At 36.5% G+C, this 21,783-nt stretch overlaps 1 protein-coding gene across 1 annotated transcript in view; it reads left to right on the top strand.

The window, feature by feature from the left end:
* The window catches only part of usp43a (ubiquitin specific peptidase 43a), a 104,809-nt gene that overhangs the window by 28,354 nt on the left and 54,672 nt on the right, over nucleotides 1-21,783 (top strand). The window contains exon 3 of the mRNA XM_051896579.1: nucleotides 9,148-9,251. Within this exon, the coding sequence (XP_051752539.1) occupies nucleotides 9,148-9,251 (104 nt within the window). The remainder of the gene's footprint in view (nucleotides 1-9,147; nucleotides 9,252-21,783) is intronic.

Raw genomic sequence — 21,783 nt, 5'->3', positions numbered from 1 at the left:
CGTGCTAATATTTCAGCAGTTATTATGTTTGTCCCGTATTTCTGTCAACTGAACCAGCTATACCAATCATTTGTGAATTAATCATTCTTTTGGCTCGATTCTTTCTTTTCCATGAATTGGCCAAATGCGCTTGCATAATGATCTGAAACGATTGGATTCGTTCGGACCGCTCTGTCACTGAATCATCTGAAGCTGTTACTCGATCAGTAACAACAAATACAGAACAAATAGCACTGTTTTCATGTGTTTCACTAGTTTATTTTGAACTACGCAGTAAGGACCAGTGGATAGCGGAATGAAAGCTTAAAGGAGCTGTGTTTATTCCTGGCCCCGGATACCATTATTAAACAGTGTTGCGACATCCAGTGAGAAGCGTTTCAATTCGACACACACCTCTCAGTTACAAACTACAAATCAATCACTTGATGATTAAACTAGTTTTAAATTGGATGAAACAGCCTCAACATTCCCAACAAGACTGATGAGGAAAACGGGAGACATTACTGACAGCTTTGTTTCATTTAAATTACATAAAATTTAAAAAAGTTTAATCAATATGTTTTATAGAATTTAATATTAATTAATTAAAGACCCCCCTGTGGTGAAAATCAAGTTTTAATGTTGTTTATATGTCTATGTGGTGTTTTTAATAAGCTTTAAGACAAACCTTGTGCAAATTCATATGTCAACACCATTGCTGAGTATTTTCTCCTTAAAACTTCAGTGAAAAAAAGACAGTCTCAGACCCACGGTTTGAAATCGCTGATGTCTGTGACATCACAAACTACCTTGTAACCAATCACGTCAACGTGCCGGCAGGCTTTAGCACATCATTAACAGCAAACTAGTAGGGGAGTCTCGAGAGAAGCCAGGTTATCCTGGTATATTTTTCTGTTGATATGAAAAAACGCATGAAAAGTGTTTCTAAGGATACTGATTGTTAGAAGGCAGCTGTCTGACTTGTGAATGTGAACATGGTTTGTGTAACATTAGCAACACATTATTAGCTGTTTGATAACATAGTCAAGCAAAAAGCTAATCATATTAATTACCGTTATGTGTCCAATGTTGTAAAGAGCGATATGATTGTGCAGCGTTTACCTCAGTAAGTTGACCAAGTGGATCTCTGAGCTGGTGTGAGCAAGTGGAGGCGGGGATAATTTGCATATTCATTGATCCCTGTATACTAAATAAGCCAAGGGTGTAGACTTACATTCAAGCTATTTTAAGGCATGAAGAATTTTTTTTCACAGGAAAAAATGTTTAAATATGTCATTTTGGTGATCAAATACAAGTTTTAAGGGATAAAATTATTCACTACAGGGGGACTTTAAAGGGATAGTTCACCCAAAAATGAAAATTTGATGTTTATCTGCTTACCCCCAGGGCATCCAAGATGTAGGTGACTTTGTTTCTTTAGTAGAACACAAATGATGATTTTAAAGTCCAACCGTTGCAGTCTGTCAGTCTTATAATGCATGTCAATGGGAACTCAATCTATAAGAGTTAAAAAAAAAACATGCACAGACAAATCCAAATTAAACCCTGCGGCTCGTGACGACACACCGATGTCCTAAGACATGAAACGATCGGTTTGTGTGAGAAACCGAACAGTATTTATATAATTTTTTACCTCTAATACACCACTATGTCCAACTGCCTTGCACACAGCATCAGGTGCGTGAGGTGTGTACGCGATCTGGCGTAGTTTAAAGGATTAGTCCACTTTCAAATAAAATTTTCCTGATAATTTACTCACCCCCATGTCATCCAAGATGTTCATGTCTTTCTTTCTTTGGTCGAAAAGAAATTAAGGTTTTTGATGAAAACATTCTAGGATTATTCTCCTTATAGTGGACTTCAATGGTCTCTCCAAACGGTTGAAGGTCAAAATTACAGTTTCAGTGCAGCTTCAAAGGGCTTTAAACGATACCAGACGAGGAATAAGGGTCTTATCTAGTAAAACGAAAAAAAGGAACTGGCACCGCGTTCATTCCGTAAGTTGAATAGGGAAGGCGTAGGACATACAGCGTAAGCTTTTTAAAGAATACGGAAAGCGGAAGCACGTGCAATGCGATCATTTGTGTTTGTATTTGTATTTTTTTAGAAAATGACCGATCGTTTCGCTAGATAAGACCCTTATTCCTCATCTGGTATCGTTTAAAGCCCTTTGAAGCTGCACTGAAACTGTAATTTTGACCTTCAACCGTTTGGAGAGACCATTGAAGTCCACTATAAGGAGAATAATCCTAGAATGTTTTCATCAAAAACCCTAATTTCTTTTCGACCGAAGAAAGAAAGACATGAACATCTTGGAAAATTTTATTTGAAAGTGGACTAATCCTTTAAACTACGCCAGAGCGCGTACACACCTCACGCACCAGATACCGTGCGCAAGGTAGTTGGTTGGTGTATTAGAGGTAAAAAATTATATAAATACTGTTCAGTTTCTCGCACAAACTGATCGTTTCGTGTCTTAGGACATTGGTGTGTCGTCACGAGCCGCAGGGTTTAATTTGGATTTGTCTGCATGTTTTTTTTTTTACTCTTATAACGCATGTCAATGGGAACTCAATCTATAAGACTGACAGACTGCAACAGTTGCGCTTAAAAATCATCATTTGTGTTCTACTGAAGAAACAAATTCACCTACATCTTGGATGCCCTGGGGGTAAGCAGATAAACATCAAATTTTCATTTTTGGGTGAATCCCTTTAAAACAATCCTGTTCATATTAGTTTACAGTGTGTTAACTAATGTTAACAGATGCAACATTTGATCTTAAAAATGTATTAGTAAATGCTGAGATTAACATTAAGGTTAATAAATGCTGTAGAAGTATTGTTCATTGTTAGTTCATGTTAACTAATATAGTTAAAAAATAAAAACTTAGTGTAAAGTGTAACCATTTATATCTCTTAAAGTTGCCATGAAATGAAAATTCACCATCAATTTTGTGAATGCATGTTATAGATCTTATTATAAATTATTCATCCAGGTCTATGTTTAATTTTTTAAAGAAATTTTAAAAACCTTGTAATGTTTAATCAAAATGGCATAACTTGATTTTGCAGTGAAAAGGACAGATCTGTTTCATTACGACTTTAATTACATTTGCAAGCTCAGGCGTGTGCCCGAGACACTGTTGGCACTGATATATTGCTACATGAAATACAATATAATAAATAAAAATACAATATAGCTATATCTAATTTCTGAGGGTCATGCAGCCTTAACCATTTTTTAAGCATTCTGTAAAACTGCTTTAAAAAACTCTGTGTATTTTGAAAAGTGCTATACAAATAAATTTGACTTGACTTGACAAAACAGCCTGCAAACTCACATGCTTCCTTTCTGCTGAAAAGTGATGTTGGAAACACTGATACAGGGAACCTTCTAACCTTCTAACTCGGTATCCCACTATTATATGAACAGAGTAAAAGATTGATCCATTCGTAGTGTTAGGCCAAGTGAGTAAAGGCAGGAAGATCCTGCTCTACTCTGCTCTTTGACTCAAGACATGCAAGCCAGGTAATGTAATAAAAGTCCCGGAATGTTTTTCAGCAAGTGTGTTTGGGGATGAAAAGAGGTGCGTGACCTCTCTAAATGAATAACAAATCACTAAAAACCCAGAAGATCAGAGCCTCTGGGGAGCCCTGAGAGTGAGTACTGAGAGTGAGACGAGTCAGAGAGAGAGAGAGAGAGAGAGGGATTGTGAATGTCTAATTGAAATGCAGAAATGGAAAAATGGAGAGATAGATAAAGTGCCATATGGATAAACAAATACAGAGATAGAGGGTTGTTAGAGTGAAATGCCTGTCAGGGTTTTTCCTATCCTGTGAGTCCCAGTGTTTGCTGTGATACCGTAAGCCCCAGCTGAATAGCCTGAATTAGCAGCTGCTATGTGTGTCTGAAAGAATAGCTGTGAGTCAGCCCCTTTCCTGCAAGACTAGCATTTCATCCCCCTTTACATGCCTCTCTGTCTGTTCCTCCATTCTCGCTGACCTCCCACCTTTCTTTTCACATGACTGTTGGTGCCGCCCAACTGATGGAAGAATAAAAGGTTCTTGGAGGGGTTTCTGGTAAAGAAAGTGCCCTATGCATCACAGAGTTGAGCTGAAATCTCTATACAGTCCTTAAATGCCTGTGATCACAGAGAAAAAGCTCTGAAGGACACCAATTAACTGCCCTTACTGGACTGTTGAGGAAGTGGACTAACAACAGAGGATTTCAGTCTGTCTGAGCATGAGCAGATATGGCTCAGAGGAATATTTCTTGTGGAGGTTGTGTTTAAATTTTGCTCGAAATGACAACATTTTTAAAATAAATTAAAATTTAAAATCTTTCAAATGTCTTAAACTTCCATTCAAATATAATAGAGAATCATTACATATATTAATAGTGCATATGCAATATGATATGCAATATAATAAATAATCTGGAACTACATCTAAAATTAATTATCGGCGATAAATAAATACTAATAACATCATAATTTTATATTTTTTGCTATGAAACCTGGCATGATTTATAATTCTTCTAAGACATTTTGCTTAAAATGTGTGCTGTATTTCTTTAAAATATATTCTAACTCTATATTTGATATTTCATTTTGTAATTTACACTTTTTTTGTGTGTTATTTAAGTGTACATCTTGTACATTTTATACCAGTAATGATGGCTTATTTGCAATATATTTTGTATAAGAGGTTGGATGAAAGATATAGCTGTACATGCATCTCTGACAGCTGTCTTCGGGAAAAGGTTCCATGTCAAACATCTCTACCTGATTTCTTGTCAACTTCAACAGTCTTTGTTCTTATTGTGAGAGACAGAAAAAGAGGGAAGTTTTAAAAACTATTTTATAGATTTTAAAGCCATATGCTGTACAGAAAGTTCTAAACTGTTGACCAGAAAGGAATAACTTTTATTAACTCTTGTAAACGGCTGTGTATATTTATAACGAGTCATTCAGACACATCTTGGAGTAATGCTTCTGTGAGAGTAGGTAAAAACTTGACATGTTTCTGATTCATTTATTGCAAGAATGTTTCAGCTGTTTTCATACTGCAGGGAATATATAGAGGAAGAGAGAAATAAGGCAGGAAGCAGAGATCTGTGAACCTCAGTGGATTTCCTTACAAACATCCAGCTCCACATGCAGGAGGGTGCTCACACTGTCCTCCGTGGGCAGACAGATGGATAGGGCAGGGGTGGGGAAACTCGGTCCTGGAGGGCCACTGTCCTACAGAGTTTAGCTCCAACCCTAATCAAACACACCTGAACCAGCTAATCAATTCATTCAGGATTACTAGAAGGCTAAAGGCAGGTGAGTTTTATCAGGGTTGGAGTTAAACTCTGCAGGACAGTGGCCCTCCAGGACTGAGTTTACCCACCCCTGATGTAGGGGATAAAAAGAATTTGAAGATTCAGCGAGATTCATGCACTTTTCATTTCAGCCCTTTATTTAATCTAAGTCCTTCCTTAACTTCTTTATAACTCCTACACTTCCTCACAGCTCCCCCTTCACTTCTGCACATTTTTTTTTTGCACACTTCCTCACAGCTCCTCCCTCACTTTCTTCCAGCTGTTCTCTCTCTTCCTCAAAGACTTCTCCTACAACTCTCACCCACTTCAGCTCTGCCTTCACTTCCTCACAAATCCTCCCTCTCTTCCTCAGGTCTCTGCCTTCATTTGTTCAAAACTCTTTCCTCATAGTTCTTCCCTTACTTCCTCAAAGCACATCCTTTTCCTTGTGCACAACTCTTCCTCACTTTGTCACAGTTCTGTCCACATTTTCTGTCAGCACTTCCTCATGGGCAATTCCTCAATTTATCATGGCTCTTCCTTCTATTCTTCACACTTCTGTCCTTACTTCCTCATAACTATTCCCTCACTCCATCACAACCCTTCCTTTTATCTCTTCCCATAGTTCCCTGTTGCATTGAACCACTTCCTCAAAACTTTCCTCCCTACTTCCTCACAGTAAGGGTATACTTCCACACAGCCCTACTATCTTATAGCACTTCCCTCTCCAGAAACCTGTCCCAATTCTCCTACTACCCTTCCTTCACTGCTTCGTAACACTTCACACATTTTACCTTCCTTTTAAATCTTGCCACAGTTCCTTGCAGTCTTCCACCACTTCCTCACAACTCTTACCTTATTTCTCCATAACTCCTTCCTCAACTTTTTTTTTCTCTTATTTTCAAAATTCTTCCCTTAATTCCTCACACCTTTTCTCCCACAATTCTCCCCCACTTTCTCCCAGGTCTGCCCTCACTTTCTCTTCCCTTACTTCCTTTACCATAGACATTCCCTCAATCCATCATGGCTCTTCCTTCTATTTTTCACACCTCTGCCCTTACTTTGTCATAACTCTTCCCTCACTTCATGTAGCCATTCCCAACTTCCTCACAACTCCTTTTCCACTTCCTCACAGCTGATTTCTCTGATTTTCATATCACTTCCTCACAGCAAAGGCTCTTCCAAACATATCTTTCCCTCATCCTCACAGTTATTCCCTTACTTCCTCACAGTTCTTCTGCCACCTCCTCACAACTCTTCCCCATTTCCTCACGGTTCTTTCCCCATTTCCTCACAGTTCTTTCACCACTTCCTTAGGCCTCTTTCCCCACTTAACAGCTCACAGCTCTTCATTCACACTTATTTTTTAACAACATTTACTTACTGCACACCTGAGTCCTTGAAATCTCAACATTAAAGAAAGTGACAACTTTCTTTATATGAAAGAGATGTTCTTAACTAAACTTAACTTAATAAAAAAAAAGATCCATAAAAGACAGTGATGTTCAATAGACATTCATGTGCATCTTCAGTGACTCTACAGTAAATAATTCAGAGGACAGTCATTGTTAACAGCAGCAGTTCCTCTGCAAGGGCGAGTCCTTGGGCTGGAGTTTGTCTGCTGAATGAAACAATCTGATATCTAATACCCATGAGTGTCTGTGTGGTCTAGCAGTTTCTATTGTTTTGCTGATGCTAGTGATGGGTATCTGTTTGACCTCCTATCTCTTTAAAGGCAATAACTCATTCAAACCTCATCCCAAGTTCTGTGATGAGACAAACAGATAGGTACATAGACATGAGCTGCACCTTTATATTTTTATTATGAAAACATGGTCTTGAATTATTTCCTAGCATATGGTCATCTGAGGTTTCTTTAACAACAAATAGTCACTCTATTTCTGCAGATGTCTACTTTGTCTGTCCTTTTGAAATTTGTCGAATTTGAATTAATTTCAATCATAGAGTTTTTAGTGACAAAAGTCTTAAACAGTTTTGATTTTAGAGTTCTGCAGTTACTGCTCCCAGAGAATAGAAATTAGATAATGTTATGGGAATGTTGTAGCAATGTTCTCCAGACATCATCAGTTGATTCCTGTTAAATTTCTGACTGTGCACTGCACTCCTTGGTGGTTTTTGTTCTACACACCATGTGTGTTTTGCTACTAGCTGGTCAGTGCTATTTTAGACCCTCACTATCAGCACCTAAAGCAACAATATCAAGTTATATCTAGCATATTTCTGTATTTGGTAAAAACATTTTGAGAGAGAGAGAGAGAGAGAGAGAGAGAGAGAAATGCTGCCCAGTTTTGTCACTGAGGCATCTATTCTTTGTTCTAAAGTCCAGCTAAGTGGCTTTTGACCCAGATTTGAGAATGTGCTTCTTCAAATGTGCACCGAACGCTTGGCAATTCATCTGATATGAATAAGGAAAAAAACCCACAGCCAGTTTGAGTTATGCTCAATCTCTCTCTGTCTCTCAATCTAACTAGCTGTACAAGAGTTCTTCTTACAAACAATGTTTCCTATTTCACTCTTGATTTATAACAGCACTGGGAAAGGGTTGTTGCCTCAGTCTCAGTGTGAATATGGCATTGTTAGCACCATGTCTGACAGCACTCTTTCTGCCTTTTAGTTCCCCAAAGGTACTAGTTTCTTTTCTTTCTTTTTTTAATGTGTGTGTGTGTGTGTGTGTTAAGGTATTAATTCATCTCCCTCTCTTCCTGTATGGAAAGATTTTATGTAAGGACATGTTTAATTCCGCAGTTAGGATTTGCATTGAAGAATCAGACGACTTTTATCATATTGACTGTTTCGTTTTTCTCCTCCCTCTGTATAGACTAAAATTTCATTTTCTCTGAATGTTCCCCCTAATTCCCTGGATGTCTTAATCCCTGTTTGGAAGACTAGTTGTCCCTGAGGAGGTTAGGTACATTCGAGATGTTCTTGACATGATTTTAATCCCATCCAAATCGAACATGTCTGTGTTTATCCTTGCATAACCTCAGTAAAAATTATGAAGCAAAATTACCTGTTTTTGGATATTTCAAGGGCTCTCAGGGAATTCTAATCCCATCAGGAAAATAATGTCTGTGTGTATATATATATATATAATATATATATATATATATATATATATATATATATATATATATATATATATATATATATATTTTTTTTTTTTTTTTTTTCTACAAAGCTTCTTTTCATTTATTTTGACCATCTTTCAATGCCATAAAGCAAAATTTCTCATCACACTTGCTGGTGTGTCTTCATTGTGGGTTTAGACCTTTTGCCAAGTTTCTTAGTAAAATTGATGGTGGTTCAAGTATTGCTGGCATCTCATCCAATATAAAAATGAAAATTAAATAAGTTTGATTATGGACTGCTCAGAATGGCCCCTGTAGTAACATTATAATTTTTTCATATATGAACTTCCATAATGCCCACATCCTGACACTTCGAATTTAGTGAAAACTAACCAATCCTCAACTTTCCGAACTACAATTCAAATTAATTTTATCAATGTTCATGTGTTTTGTGTCATTATCTCTGTAGTAGCAATAACATTTCTATGAATGGAAAACAATTAACATTGGCTATATATCTGTCTCAGTTAGAGATTAATTCATGGCTTGTATTTCTCTAAATTCTGAAAGAAAAAAAAAGCTGGTTGTATTGAAACATTTTAGTGCAATATCTAAATGCTTTTTTAAAACCCTCACTGTCTAATCTACATATACTTTCCCTGTGTAATCTGTAGATATACATTTCAAAACCAATGTGAAAAACAGCTAAATATATATTTTTCCATTCATTCCTTCTGTTTGCATGTCTCAGGGTCCTGTGGAACTGGAAGAGAGTCCATGCCCCGGCCCAGCAAACTCACAGCAGCCTGGAACTCGACACAGTTTCGTTCAGGAGCACTTCCAAGCTCAGTACAGGTCAGACACACCCTTTAGTCTTTAATTTAAGATCAAGTCCACCCTTTATCTGTCTGCCTGAGCTTTTGAATTCTACTGGGACACTTGTGTGGTATTAGGCGTCCTTGACTGTGTACTGTATACAGTATGTTATGTTATCATACTGTAGTAGCATGTAACAACCTGCATGCAATTATACATACAGAAAGACCATTGTATGCTGATAAGTAGATAGAAGGGTTGCACAATTTGGTTAAAAGTCATACTGTGAATATTTTCACAAATATTGTTGATAAACATTTACAGTAACATCTCATATCGCTGCTGTTTAGAAAAATGTTAAAAAAAACAAAAAACCCTAAAATCAAATCCCATGTTAAATAGGATGTTTGAAAACTACATCTTACAATGGGTGCATCACTAGTTCAGTAGTCAGGGCACTGATCAGGGATTTGGCCATTTTAAGGGCTGTCTTATTTGTAAAATCCTTCTAGTGCACTGAAACATTCGCTCCCTAAAAAGTCCCCTAATGCACCGTGAAAACAGGGAGCATTGATGCCTACTGTGTTCCCTTAAGTTCTGAAGTGCGAAACAACCACATGAGCCAACTCACTACACATAATGACACACGATAGATTTGATGTATATAAAGATATAAAGATCAAAATAACAGTATTTATTTGAAGTAGACATTTTTTACTAATATAAAAGTCTTTGTCACTGTTTAATGCACCCTTGCTGAATAAAAGTATTAATTTCTTCAAGAAAAAAAAAATAAACGACCCCAAACTTTTGAACAGTAGAGTAATTAATCACAATTTCCCAAAGAAATAGTGTTTAAAAAGTAACTTTTAGTGGAAAAATATTAATAATTTTCCCCTCGCACTAATAGTTTTGATTAAATGTGTCAGTGCAAACAAACAAATCAGATCCGCAAAATCCACATATGCATATGATCGGAACTCCACGCAGCTCTCATTCAACTCTCTTTCAACTCTCTTTATGAAATAAATGACTTCTGCTGTTGTTTACAATAGATAGTGAAAAGGTGCTTCAAGCTGTTGAAACGAAGCGGACGCCGGTGTAGACACAATGTTAGAATGTTGCAGACCAGATTCATTTGCAAGTAGTTACAAGTTTAAGCTCTGTCCGATGTTCTCTGAACGTCCCTATTGAGAACCACTGATGTAGACTTATATAAACTCAAAAAAAAATACACTCAAACACATCACATCCAAAGTATGTTTATCTAAAATTGTCTTTTATTGACCAATGAGGGGACCGTTTCCTCACATGTGAGTAGGGATGGGTATCGTTTTAATGGTGTTACATGTTTGTTTTGTTAATTTAAGAAAAAAAAGAAAGAAAAGAAAACAAACTATGAACAGAATTAACATTTTCTGAAATAATTACAAATAAATAAAAAATTATCTGTATCAAACAGTAATGTTTGAACAAATCACGAGTGTACAAACAAAGCAAATGTGTAAAAAGAAAAGAAAAGAAAATGTGTAATGTTGTTTCATCCAAATGAAATTAACACAGTTTCAACATAAAGCAAACCAATTAGGGACATTTTTTGTTTTAAATCACGTGCTGTGTGAACTAAGAGGAGAAGTGAAAGGTGAAGCGAGAATCTTTTTGCAAGCAGTTTATTAACAAAAAACAACAACAAAAAAAAAACAAAGACATACGAACAAGAAACCATAATTCCAAACAGGAAGATGAGAATAACCCAACAGGAAATGCAACGGCTTTACAACAGAGATGTAAAGACAAAGACTAAAACACAGGGGTATATACACAGGCTAACAAGAGGTTAAAGGGTTTGTTCACCCAAAACCGAAAATTCTGTCATTAAGTACTCACCCTCATGTCATTCCAAACCCATAAGACTTTTGTTCATCCTTGGAACACAAATGAAGATCTTTTTGATGAAATCTGAGAGCTTTCTTTCCCTCCATAGACAGCTACGCAACTGAAACTTTGACGCTTCAGAAAGTTCATAAAGAGATTGTAAAACTAAGAAAATCGACCGTTTTATATGATGAACAGGTTTAATTGAGGTTTTTATTCACATATAAACATTGATTAGTGAACATAAACAGAAGCTCCACCGAACTTGCTTGACGTGTGAGAACAAACCTCTTCCGGAAGCTCAAATGTGCTGTCCAACACGAGAATGAACCTCATTGATTTTCATACATCAAGCAAACATGCTTGATCATCCGTTTACCATAACTGATGTGTTTGTTGATGAATGAGTATATGTGAAATATAAGCCTAAATTCAGTCTGTTCAGTGTATAAATCGTGTCTCTTCAGAAAATTTGGACTAAACCACTCAATACATATGGATTAGTTTAACGATCTCTTTATGAACTTTTTGAAGTGTCAAAGTGTCAGTTGCGTAGCTGTCTATGGAGGGACAGAAGCTCTTAGATTTCATCAAAAAGATCTTCATTTGTGTTCCGAAGATGAAAACAATCGTTACGGGTTTAGATCAACATGAGGGTGAATAATTAATGACAGAATTTTCATTTTTGGTTGAACTATGCCTTTAACATGGCACAGATGGGACTGATTAATTATTATGTTGACTAACAAAGGTAACTAAGGAAACAAAGGCAAACAGGAACTAAACACAAGAAGTAAAAACACAGAAACAATAGAAAAGGAAATGTATTTTCTTAATTTCTCCAGTAGCGAATGCAGAACCGATAATGGCCAGGTTTTGGTACCCATCCCTACATGTGAGCTCATGGTCTTTTTCTCTTATTTATTTAATAAGCAAATATTGGTGTTTTGCCTTGTGAAAATGCAGAATTCACTCTGAGTATTTGTTGTAGGTTACAAACAGATCAGAGTGGTGTCCCTTCAATTTGATCAACACAGCTCATGCAAACTATTTAGTTAACTTACAGTCAATTGCAGTTTAATTAATTGCATTAGATCACACAATTTTCAATTTTAAGTTCAATGGATTAGTTGCATATTAATTAGTAATATTTTTAGCCTATAATTCTTGCAGATTCCTTAAATATTCATGTTCACGGTTTATTCAGATATCCATCAATGAAGAAAATGACTGGTTATCATCTGTACCGCAGTTTGGCTGAGAGTTTGTCTCTCCTCATACAAATGGGCTCATCCGGCACACGTTGTGTGAGCTCTCTAGAAAACAGCAGGCTTCATGCTATTCACTGTCTCTCTCAGGCTGCAGGGCTGTTGAAACATCTGCGCCGGAACTTTCTGCAAAGTGAAAATGATCAAGTAATCCTCAATGAAATCACACACTCTGCTATAGAGAATATTACGAAAGCATTATTTTCACCTATTTTTGGTGTTACAAAGACCTTCTCGCCAACAGCATTTCTGCTTCTGCAGATGTGAGCAATATGTAAATGCTGAATATTAAGTTTTCAACTGAGCAAAAGTTAGTTGAGTAGGTTTAATTAGTTTTTTTTTTTTTCTTCAATGCTACACATTCTAAAGCATCAAAGCTCTTCATAAATTTCCCAATTTTCCCAGCTTCATGCCCACTCACATTTAGACTCCCAGAACTCCTCGCCAAGTAGAAAGGCAGGTAGAAATAGACTCAGCAATTTTCATCAATTGAGAAAAAAGCTTCCGCTTCTCAGTGATCAAGAAGTTCTCGCTTCTTGATTTCATGGATTCATTTTGTAATTCCATTAGCTGTGTTGGCTGTTCTAACTTCGAAAATAGAATGACTAACATTTCAGATTGCACCCTGCTTGTTTATTCATATCTTTGCCACGCAAACACTGCTGTGATATCTGCTTTCAGCATTTGTTTATAATTAAGGTCAATCTGTCTGTCAATCTGCCATTGCATGTGGTGGTTTATCTCTGATAAGATATGAAATGTAGGTAGACAAAACACTTCAGCTGCGTATATGATGTGGTCATTAAAGTCTGGATTCATTGTTTATCCGCAGCTGTGAGCATTTCTTGTGCTCGATAGGTGTTGAAAAAAAGATTCAAAACACTGAAGTATCCTCAAGGACTGTGATTATACAGATGGCTTTACAGTGCGAAAGTTTCGGACTACTGTATTTGCAGTTTTCTGTGTATGATGGTTTGTGCTGCAGTAATAACAATATTCGCTTGCCATGTTAGAGCTGTAGTAATGCTGGGCAGTGTATTGAATAGTGTACAGTTAAGCAGCATCATGATTATTGTTATGATTTTAATGTTTTACTAAGGTGCCATTTACACAACACACTTTTCAACTAAAAACTGAAAACTTTTTATGTGTTTTGCCCATTAATTTACATGACAACAGCATTTTGGCTACCTGAAAATGCAAGTTTTTGAAATTGGATTTCAGTTTAAGTTTTTGATCTCCATGTTAACAGCAAAAACGCACATTTGTGAAAACGGTGACGTCATGCGCATTACGTGTTCAGTCTATAGGTGCGTAGTGTTTCTTTACAAAGTGACATCGCCAACTACTGGCCTGGCATGCATATCACAGCGTTTTTAGTCTTAGTTTTTGTGGATTCTTGTGAACGGGAATCGTTTTGACAATGTTGTCATCTGTATGTGAAAAAAGCAAAGGGAAAAACTTTAGTTTTTAGTACATCATTGTCGTGTAAACATGCCCTAAGTTTCATAAAGACTGCATCATTAAATGATCATTAGTTTTATGATTCCTCTTGTCTTGCAGCTCATGAATATGAAGTTTTATTAGTGCTTAAACCTCAGTATAGCAGAAATTGTTAGAGTCTGAGTTTGAAACATGCACATCAGTCCAAACTGTCCATTTTCAGTGAATCAATTCAAATTCAAAATCTTGTCTCGTGGGGCAATTTAAAATGTTTTAGTAAAATGTACAGTATGCTGGTAAATACAATTTTAAAAATATAACTATTGAAATAATTATATTATATAAATAATAGAATTGCAAATATAATTATAAATAAAATTATACAAATACAATGATATTGTAAGGATTGGGTCAACGGAGTGAGGATCCATCTGCAGCTTTTATTGAAGTGTAGTTCACAGACACTGTTTCTGCCAGCGGCAGTGATCAGGGTAGGCAGCAAACAATCAGAGTCCCAAGGCAGGCAGAGATCAGGGCAGGCAGAGATCAGGGCAGGCAGCAAACATACACAATCCAGGAACAGGCAAGGGTCAAGGCAGGCGGCAGAGAATCAGAAACGAGTAATAGTCCAAGGTCAAACACAAGAATACAGAATCCAGAGGAAACACTCAGAAATGTCAGACTGGGTTAAACAAGACTTTGCATGGAGGTGTGGGTGCAAGTGTCTTTTATGTGTGAGTGAGTGATTGTATAATGGGTAGCAGGTGCAGGGTGATCAGTCCAAGGTATGAGGGTAGATGGGAAATGGAGTCCAAATGATGTGTAGTCCAGGGTGGAGTGCCCTCTGGTGGCAATGAAGCCTGGATTGAGAGGTTGTGTACCAGTAAAGAAACCATTTATTAGTTTTATCAACTGTAAAAAACACTTTGCATTTGCCAAAGAATGTAAGGATTGGAGTATGGAAGATTGGAGCCGCATTCTGCAGTCAGACAAGTCAAAATTTAACAACCTAACGTTAGATGGTTTGTTCGTAGGAGACGACTGGAGTGTTTTAACTCTTTCCCCGCCAGCATATTTTTAAAAAGTTGCCAGCCAGCGGCAGCATATTTGAACATTTTCACAAGACTCATGTCATGATCCTCAGAATATTTTGTTGTATGAATATCTAAATATGCAATATATCAAAAGAAAGAACACACCCATTTTATTCTAGCTTCATTAGAATATTTATTTTATTCCCATTTTATTCTAGCTTCATGAATTCTTTTTTATCAACACTTGAATGTGGGTAAGTTTCATTAAAAAGAAAGCAACATTTTAAAGAAAAGGCTGAGAGAAAAATCACGTTTTTGTCAAAGACTACATCCAGATTGGATTCAGAGTGATGAGCAAAACATATATGGAGTAGATCACTTCCATCAAAACCCTCAAAGCTTGCACACTCTTCCTGGGTCGACATTTCATTCTGTATCATTAGACAGTTGTCTCATAAATGATGGAAAATTCATCCATCAATGGTGGGGAAAGAGTTAATACCAAATGCATGCATGGCACTATTAAGCACAACAGGGGAAACATAATGGTATTGGGGATGCATGTCTGCAGCAGGTGTTGGAAGGAAATACAAAGTTGCTGGCTATTTGAAAATGGACCAATACTTGAAGATCCTGCTGAACACAATGTAGCCAAGTATAGAGGATAGGTTTGGAGAGAAAATGTGTATTTTCCAACATAACGATCCCAAATACACCACAAATGCAACAAAGTTGCTTGCAATAAGTGTTCATGCTCAGTATTTTGAAGTCTTTAAGTGCCCTCCTCAGTCCCCTGACCTTATAGCCATTGAAAACCTTTGGGAAATTATAAGCCTTAATAGTGATAAGTCATGCAGGTCATCTAATGAAGCTCAGTTTTGGAAAGCAGTTAAGCATGACACATGCACAAAGTTTAGTGAGTTAATAAACAGCAGAATGGCTGCTGTAATCAAAAACAAGGGAGAACTAACAAAATATTAATAACTGATTACATTGTAGTCACTGTATGCATTATTTCCTGTTAGCTTTTTATTTTTCTATTTATTTTTTTGCATAATACTATTAAACCCATATCCCACAATATGCGGGAGATTGCCTTTCTTGCCAAATAATTTTGTCATTTTAATACCTTAACCAAGTTTAGTGTATATTCTTCCTCCCAATATATTATATACACATATTTTGATTATTTAATTGAACCCAAAGGGCCATCAAAAGCAAACATTGTGCAAATATCCCCTCCGGACATCATTTTTGGCCACTACTGTGTTAGGTTCTGCTTCAGCTGCAGTAGATGATTGAAAGACAGGCACAAATGCTTATCTTCCGTCTCACTGGCAGTAGGATTGCAGCATTGATAACTAATCTAGGTTTGGTTGCCATATTAAAAATAGATTTTAGCTACATATCAGCTAGATGACTTGTGAAAACACCCTGAAACCAGCCATACGCATTTGATGTATAGGATATTTGATGTATAGGACTGCACAAAAATATTGCAAAAAGATCCCCCCTGATGTTGCTAAAGTATTGACTAGGAGTTTGGAGGACCTTGTGTTGATTTATTTAGAAGCTGCAGTTGTTTTTAAATATAATCTCAGACTCCGAACAGATTTCTGTATCTCTTTAGGCTGGTCTCAGTTTGCTCTCTTTAGATTGTTTTGACTGCATTTTTTTTTTTTTTTTAGTAGAATGTATTTTTGTCCCCTTAGTGATAAAACTGAATAAACTGAGTAAGAATCTTTTTTAGAAAAGAACTACATGTTCCTGGACTGAAGTTCAGCCTCTTTTGTTTGGGGAAAAACCAGTTCCACCTGCTCTGCTGTTGACAAACTGGTACTAAGTTTTTTTGTTTGTTTGTTTGTATTTTATTGTATATTATCAAGAACAAAACATAGTTTACAAACAAGAGTACATACAGGTGCTGGTCATATAATTAGAATATCATCAAAAAGTTCATTTTTTTATTATAAATTATTTTTAAAAATGAAACTTTCATATATTCTAGATTCACCACATGTAAAGTAAAACATTTCAAAAGTTTTTTTTTTTTTTTTAAATTTTGATGATTAGAGCGTACAGCTCATGAAAGTCCAAAATCCAGTATTTCAAAATATTAGAATATTTCCTAAGATCAATCAAAAAATGGATTTGCAAAACAGAAAAGTTCAAGTTCTTTAAAGTATGTTCTTTTGTGCACTCAATACTTGATCGGCAGGACATATTACAGCAAATGACTTGCTCCTAGCACAAATTACTGCATCAGTGAAGTGTGGCATGGAAGTGATCAGCCTGTGGCACTGCTGAGGCACTATTGAGCCTTCAGATCATCTGTATATTGTTGGATCGACTGTTTCTCATCTTTCTCTTGAAAATATCCCATAGATTCAGGTCAGGCATATTGGCTGGCCAATAAAGCACAGTAATATCATGGTCAGCAAACCACTTGGCAGATGTTAAAGTCCTGCTGGAAAAGGAAATCAGCATCTCCATAAAGCTTGTCAGCAGATGGAAGCATAAAGTGCTCCAAAATCCCCTGGAAGATGGCTGCATTGACTTTGCACTTGATAAAACACAATGGACCAACACCAGCAGACGTCACGGCCCCCCCAAATCATTACTGACTTCAGAAACTTCACACTAGACGTCAAGCAGCTTGGATTCTGTGCCTCTCCAGTCTTCCTTCAGACTCTGGGACCATGATTTCAACATGAAATGCAAAATTTACTTTTATCTGAAAAGAGGATTTTCGACCACTGTTCACTGTCCAGTTCTTTTTCTCCTTAGCTCAGGTAAGATGCTTCTGACGTTGTCTCTGGTTCAGAAGTGGCTTGGTAGTCCTTTTCCTGAAGATGTCTGAGTGTGGTGACTCTTGATGCGCTGACTCCAGCTTCATTCTACTCATTGTGAAGCTCTTCCAGGGGTCAAACAAAAAGCAAAAAAAGAGAAAACGAGAGGAAAAGAAAAAAAAAGGCATTTTACATGAAGAAATTGTATCTATTAAACAACTGTATAGTTTTCTTGCTTTCAAATTTTTGCTTTTGGATATTGTCTCTAAATATATTTTAATATCTAGACTGGTACTAAGTTGCTGGCTGCCAAGGCCCCTCATTGCAGATTGAGTGAAGGCAACTGAATGCTTATAAAACAGAAATTTTGATGAATGTCACTCTTTCAGATCCAATTAAAATGGATAACGATAAAATTACATTACATTGAGTCTTCTGAAGACGTGATAACTTTGTGTGAGAGACAGAATTTTTTTTTTCTTCTTCTTCTTTTAAGTTGTTTTTTATCCTTTTGAGTTGGATCTTTTCACTGCCTCATTCAGTTCACAAAACTGATCTTAATAATCCATTAATGAATTGGACTCATCGGGTCCTCAAATTCATTGATTCATTGATCCAGTTGCAGTGCTAATTTAGATGTCAGCTTACTGGAGGGGAAGATAATTTAGTGTTCCACAGAAGAAAGGAAGTCATGTAGGATTTGAAGGAGTAAATAATACAGGGTTGTCAAACTCAGTTTCTGGAGCACTGTCCTGCAGAGTTTAGCTTCAACCCTATTAAACATAACTGAGCCAGCTAATTAATCTTTAGGATTACTAGAAACTTCTAGGCAGGTGTATTGGAGCTGGTTGGAGTTAAACTCTGCAGGACAGCAGCTCTCCAGGAGCAGAGTTTGACACATGTGATATTATGACATTTTAAGACACTATATTACACTATATTAAAATTCTGTATGTGAGATCATGGCGAGCACAAGATTAACAGTAAATAATAACATGCATTTTGGTCTGTTTCTCACACAAAGCTATCGTACGGCTTCAGAAGACTTGATATAGTGCATGAGTTGTATGGAATACATTTACAGTGCTTTTCCGTTACCTTTTATTTGTGTTTATTTTTGGAGTTTGACAGCCATGGCAGTGGTGTGCACAGTGGGGGGGGGGCCTGCCCCTTTGATTGCGAAAGTGAAAGTGCACTTTGCGGTCGCATCGCGGTGCCCCCACGTTCCCATTTCTCCCCCCCCGGAACGCGATTACTACCGAGGGAGAACCCAAACACCCAATTAGCTGCCAATAAGACAAAATGTAATTCTATAGATCCCATTTATGCTTGATCATTAGCAAGGAAGAATTATTATGATATGTAATTCTAAAAAGCTGTTACTGTAATTTATTTGTATATAGTAATGTAAAGTAACTCCAAAATAACTTAAAATCTTGATTGTTTTAGCCCTCTAAACAAAAACAGCATCTGAATAATTAAAAAATTATAGATTGTAGCAATTGTAGATAATTTATGTATTATCTAAGTGAAGTTGACAGTCAGGATTTACAAAGTACTAAGCTAAAATGAGAAACAAAAGAACTTCATTGTATATAGATCAAAGCACTGCAATAGAGCAAAGTGGTTTGACTTTCTTTTGTAAAATTATTGTAATTGTCTCTCATGAGAATGACATTCACTGAATTAACATAACAGAACAATTTGACTCAAGACTTTGTGGAAAGGGTAAAACAGAGATACAGTCTATTCACTCCACCTTAGCCCAACAGACCAATGCTCTTCTGACATGCCCACCAGACTAGTTAAAAGACAGTTTTCTCAATGGATGTGCTTTTAAGTGGCACTGTGATTTACTGCAGCTTAACGACACAAGTAGGCATGGGAAAAGAGGCACCTTTACTTATGGTGTGATTCTGTAGGGTACAAAAATAGGGCCTAAAAAAAAAATATTTCTAGGCAGTTTGCAATTTTTGCAACCATGTTTAAAACCCTGATTTGTGTAATTTTCTAGAAATAAATACTAAATAAACATCAATTTACATTTTAAATAAACATATTTGTATATACAATTCAATTTTTGTTTATAGTTAAAGCTGCAGTCCATAACTTTTTATTTGGTTAAAAATGATCCAAAATCAATTTTTGAGCAAGTACATAACCAATATTCAAAACTATCTCTTTACCTTAGCCCGATTCACAAAGGTAAGCTTATAATAATGTTTTATAATAAAATTGGTACTGGTGGGTTTCTAAGGGAAATTTGAGCATGCAGCCATTCGTCTTTGCGTCATTGTCACGTCTGTTTACATAAAGAACAAGTCCCAGCTAGTAGGCTATATGGCATGTAGAGGAAGGATGCTGCTGGTAGCGGATCATTTATAGCCTTTTCTTACAGCAGCTGGAATAATTAAACTTATTATTTTGATGGTGGATTATAAACCAGAAAGGTCCAAATGACAATCATCAGTGACAACTGGAGATTAACCAGTAATCAAAAGCAAAAGACTTCGGCTACAGAAATTGAAATCTACAGGTAACGCTAATACACACTAATACACATAGTCACGCAATGCTGATGTTGTTAACATTAAAAATGTGAGAAAAATTTATGAAAAAAAATAATTTGCACGGTTTGGCGTGAACCGAGCTGAACGATCGTTAGATTTAATCACCGTTGGTAGCGCGATTTATTGTAATGCTTTTTTTCTCAGTTGGTCAGAACAAAAGTGGCAGACATGTTATCTGATTCTGAAGTACAGTATCCACACCAATGTGGTGACTGACAGCAAACATTATTCATCTGCGCTGAGGAGTGGTGCCAATGCACAACCCACGTAAAGATGATAATTCTGTAAATAACTGCAATTGCAGGTTTCAAACAGAGCTGGCGACGAACAGGCAAAACTTACAGACCGCAGCTGTAATGACTTTATCTCATAAAATAAAGAAAATATTATAATGTTATTTTCTTATAGCTAATAGCTTAGGCAACAGAGTTGAATGGCTAAGCTTTACAAATGCAGTCAACACAACTTTTGTAAAATTAAGAAAATGCAATGATTTTATTTGCTTGTATTCCCACCATGATATAGAAAATGCCCAAATTATGTTACTTTTAGAGTGATGTTATTTTTTGCAATGATGTCTAATCGCCGTAATGGGGATGGTTTTTATTTTTACATTTTGGTAATTATACTTAAAGGGTTAGTTCACCCAAAAGTGAAAATTCTGTCATTTATTACTCACCCTCATGCCGTCCCACACCCATAAGACCTTCGTTAATCTTGGGAACTCAAATTGAGATATTTTTGTTGAAATCCAATGGCTCCGTGAGGCCTACATAGGGAGCAATGACATTTCATCTCTCCAAGATCCATAAAAACGTTATTTTGTTTTTTTGGTGCACCAAAAATATTCTCGTTGCTTTATAATATTAATATTGAACCACTGTACTCACATGAACTGATTTAAATATGTTTTTAGTACCTTTATGGATCTTGAGAGAGGAAATGTCATTGCTCCCTATGTAGGCCTCACAGAGCCATCGGATTTCAACAAAAATATCTCAATTTGTGTTCCGAAGATTAACGAAGGTCTTATGGGTGTGGAACGGCATGAGGGTGAGTAATAAATGACATTATTTTCATTTTTTTGGGTGAACTAACCCTTTAATGTTGTTATACCGTTTTATGATTCCTGTCCCACTACAGACTAGTGCAAAGTTCATTCTGCCATGGCTCTAAACCGCATAGTATAAGCCACAAAAAATTGTTGTACCCATTTGAGTTTAGTCAAGTGGATACATGTGCACAGTTACTAAGCAGCCAATTATTATCATTGCTGATGTTCACATGGTGTCATTTTCACAGCTCTTCATTATTTATTTCACACTAACTCCCCATACACTTTTTCTTTCTAACAAGTGCGTAATTTGTTTGTGTGCGGTGCAAAACACATCTGGTGAGTATCTATAGCTGTAGTAGGTGTGCGCTGCTATTTTAAGGGGTCTCCACCGGTTGATATGACAGCTCTGCCAAGTTTACAAGAGACAATTGGACCCCAACATGATGCAATCTCAGCCACATTCTACATCTGCTGTTCCCTCACTTTCTTTTTCATTTATTCCACTTACAGATGTCTCTTCTATCTTTATTTCTCA

Source organism: Ctenopharyngodon idella, chromosome 6, assembly GCF_019924925.1.
Source record: "Ctenopharyngodon idella isolate HZGC_01 chromosome 6, HZGC01, whole genome shotgun sequence".
In the NCBI taxonomy this organism is placed as follows: Eukaryota; Metazoa; Chordata; class Actinopteri; order Cypriniformes; family Xenocyprididae; genus Ctenopharyngodon; species Ctenopharyngodon idella.
Note: the sequence above shows the minus strand (reverse complement) of the source record. Positions and strands in the feature narration are given on the sequence as shown.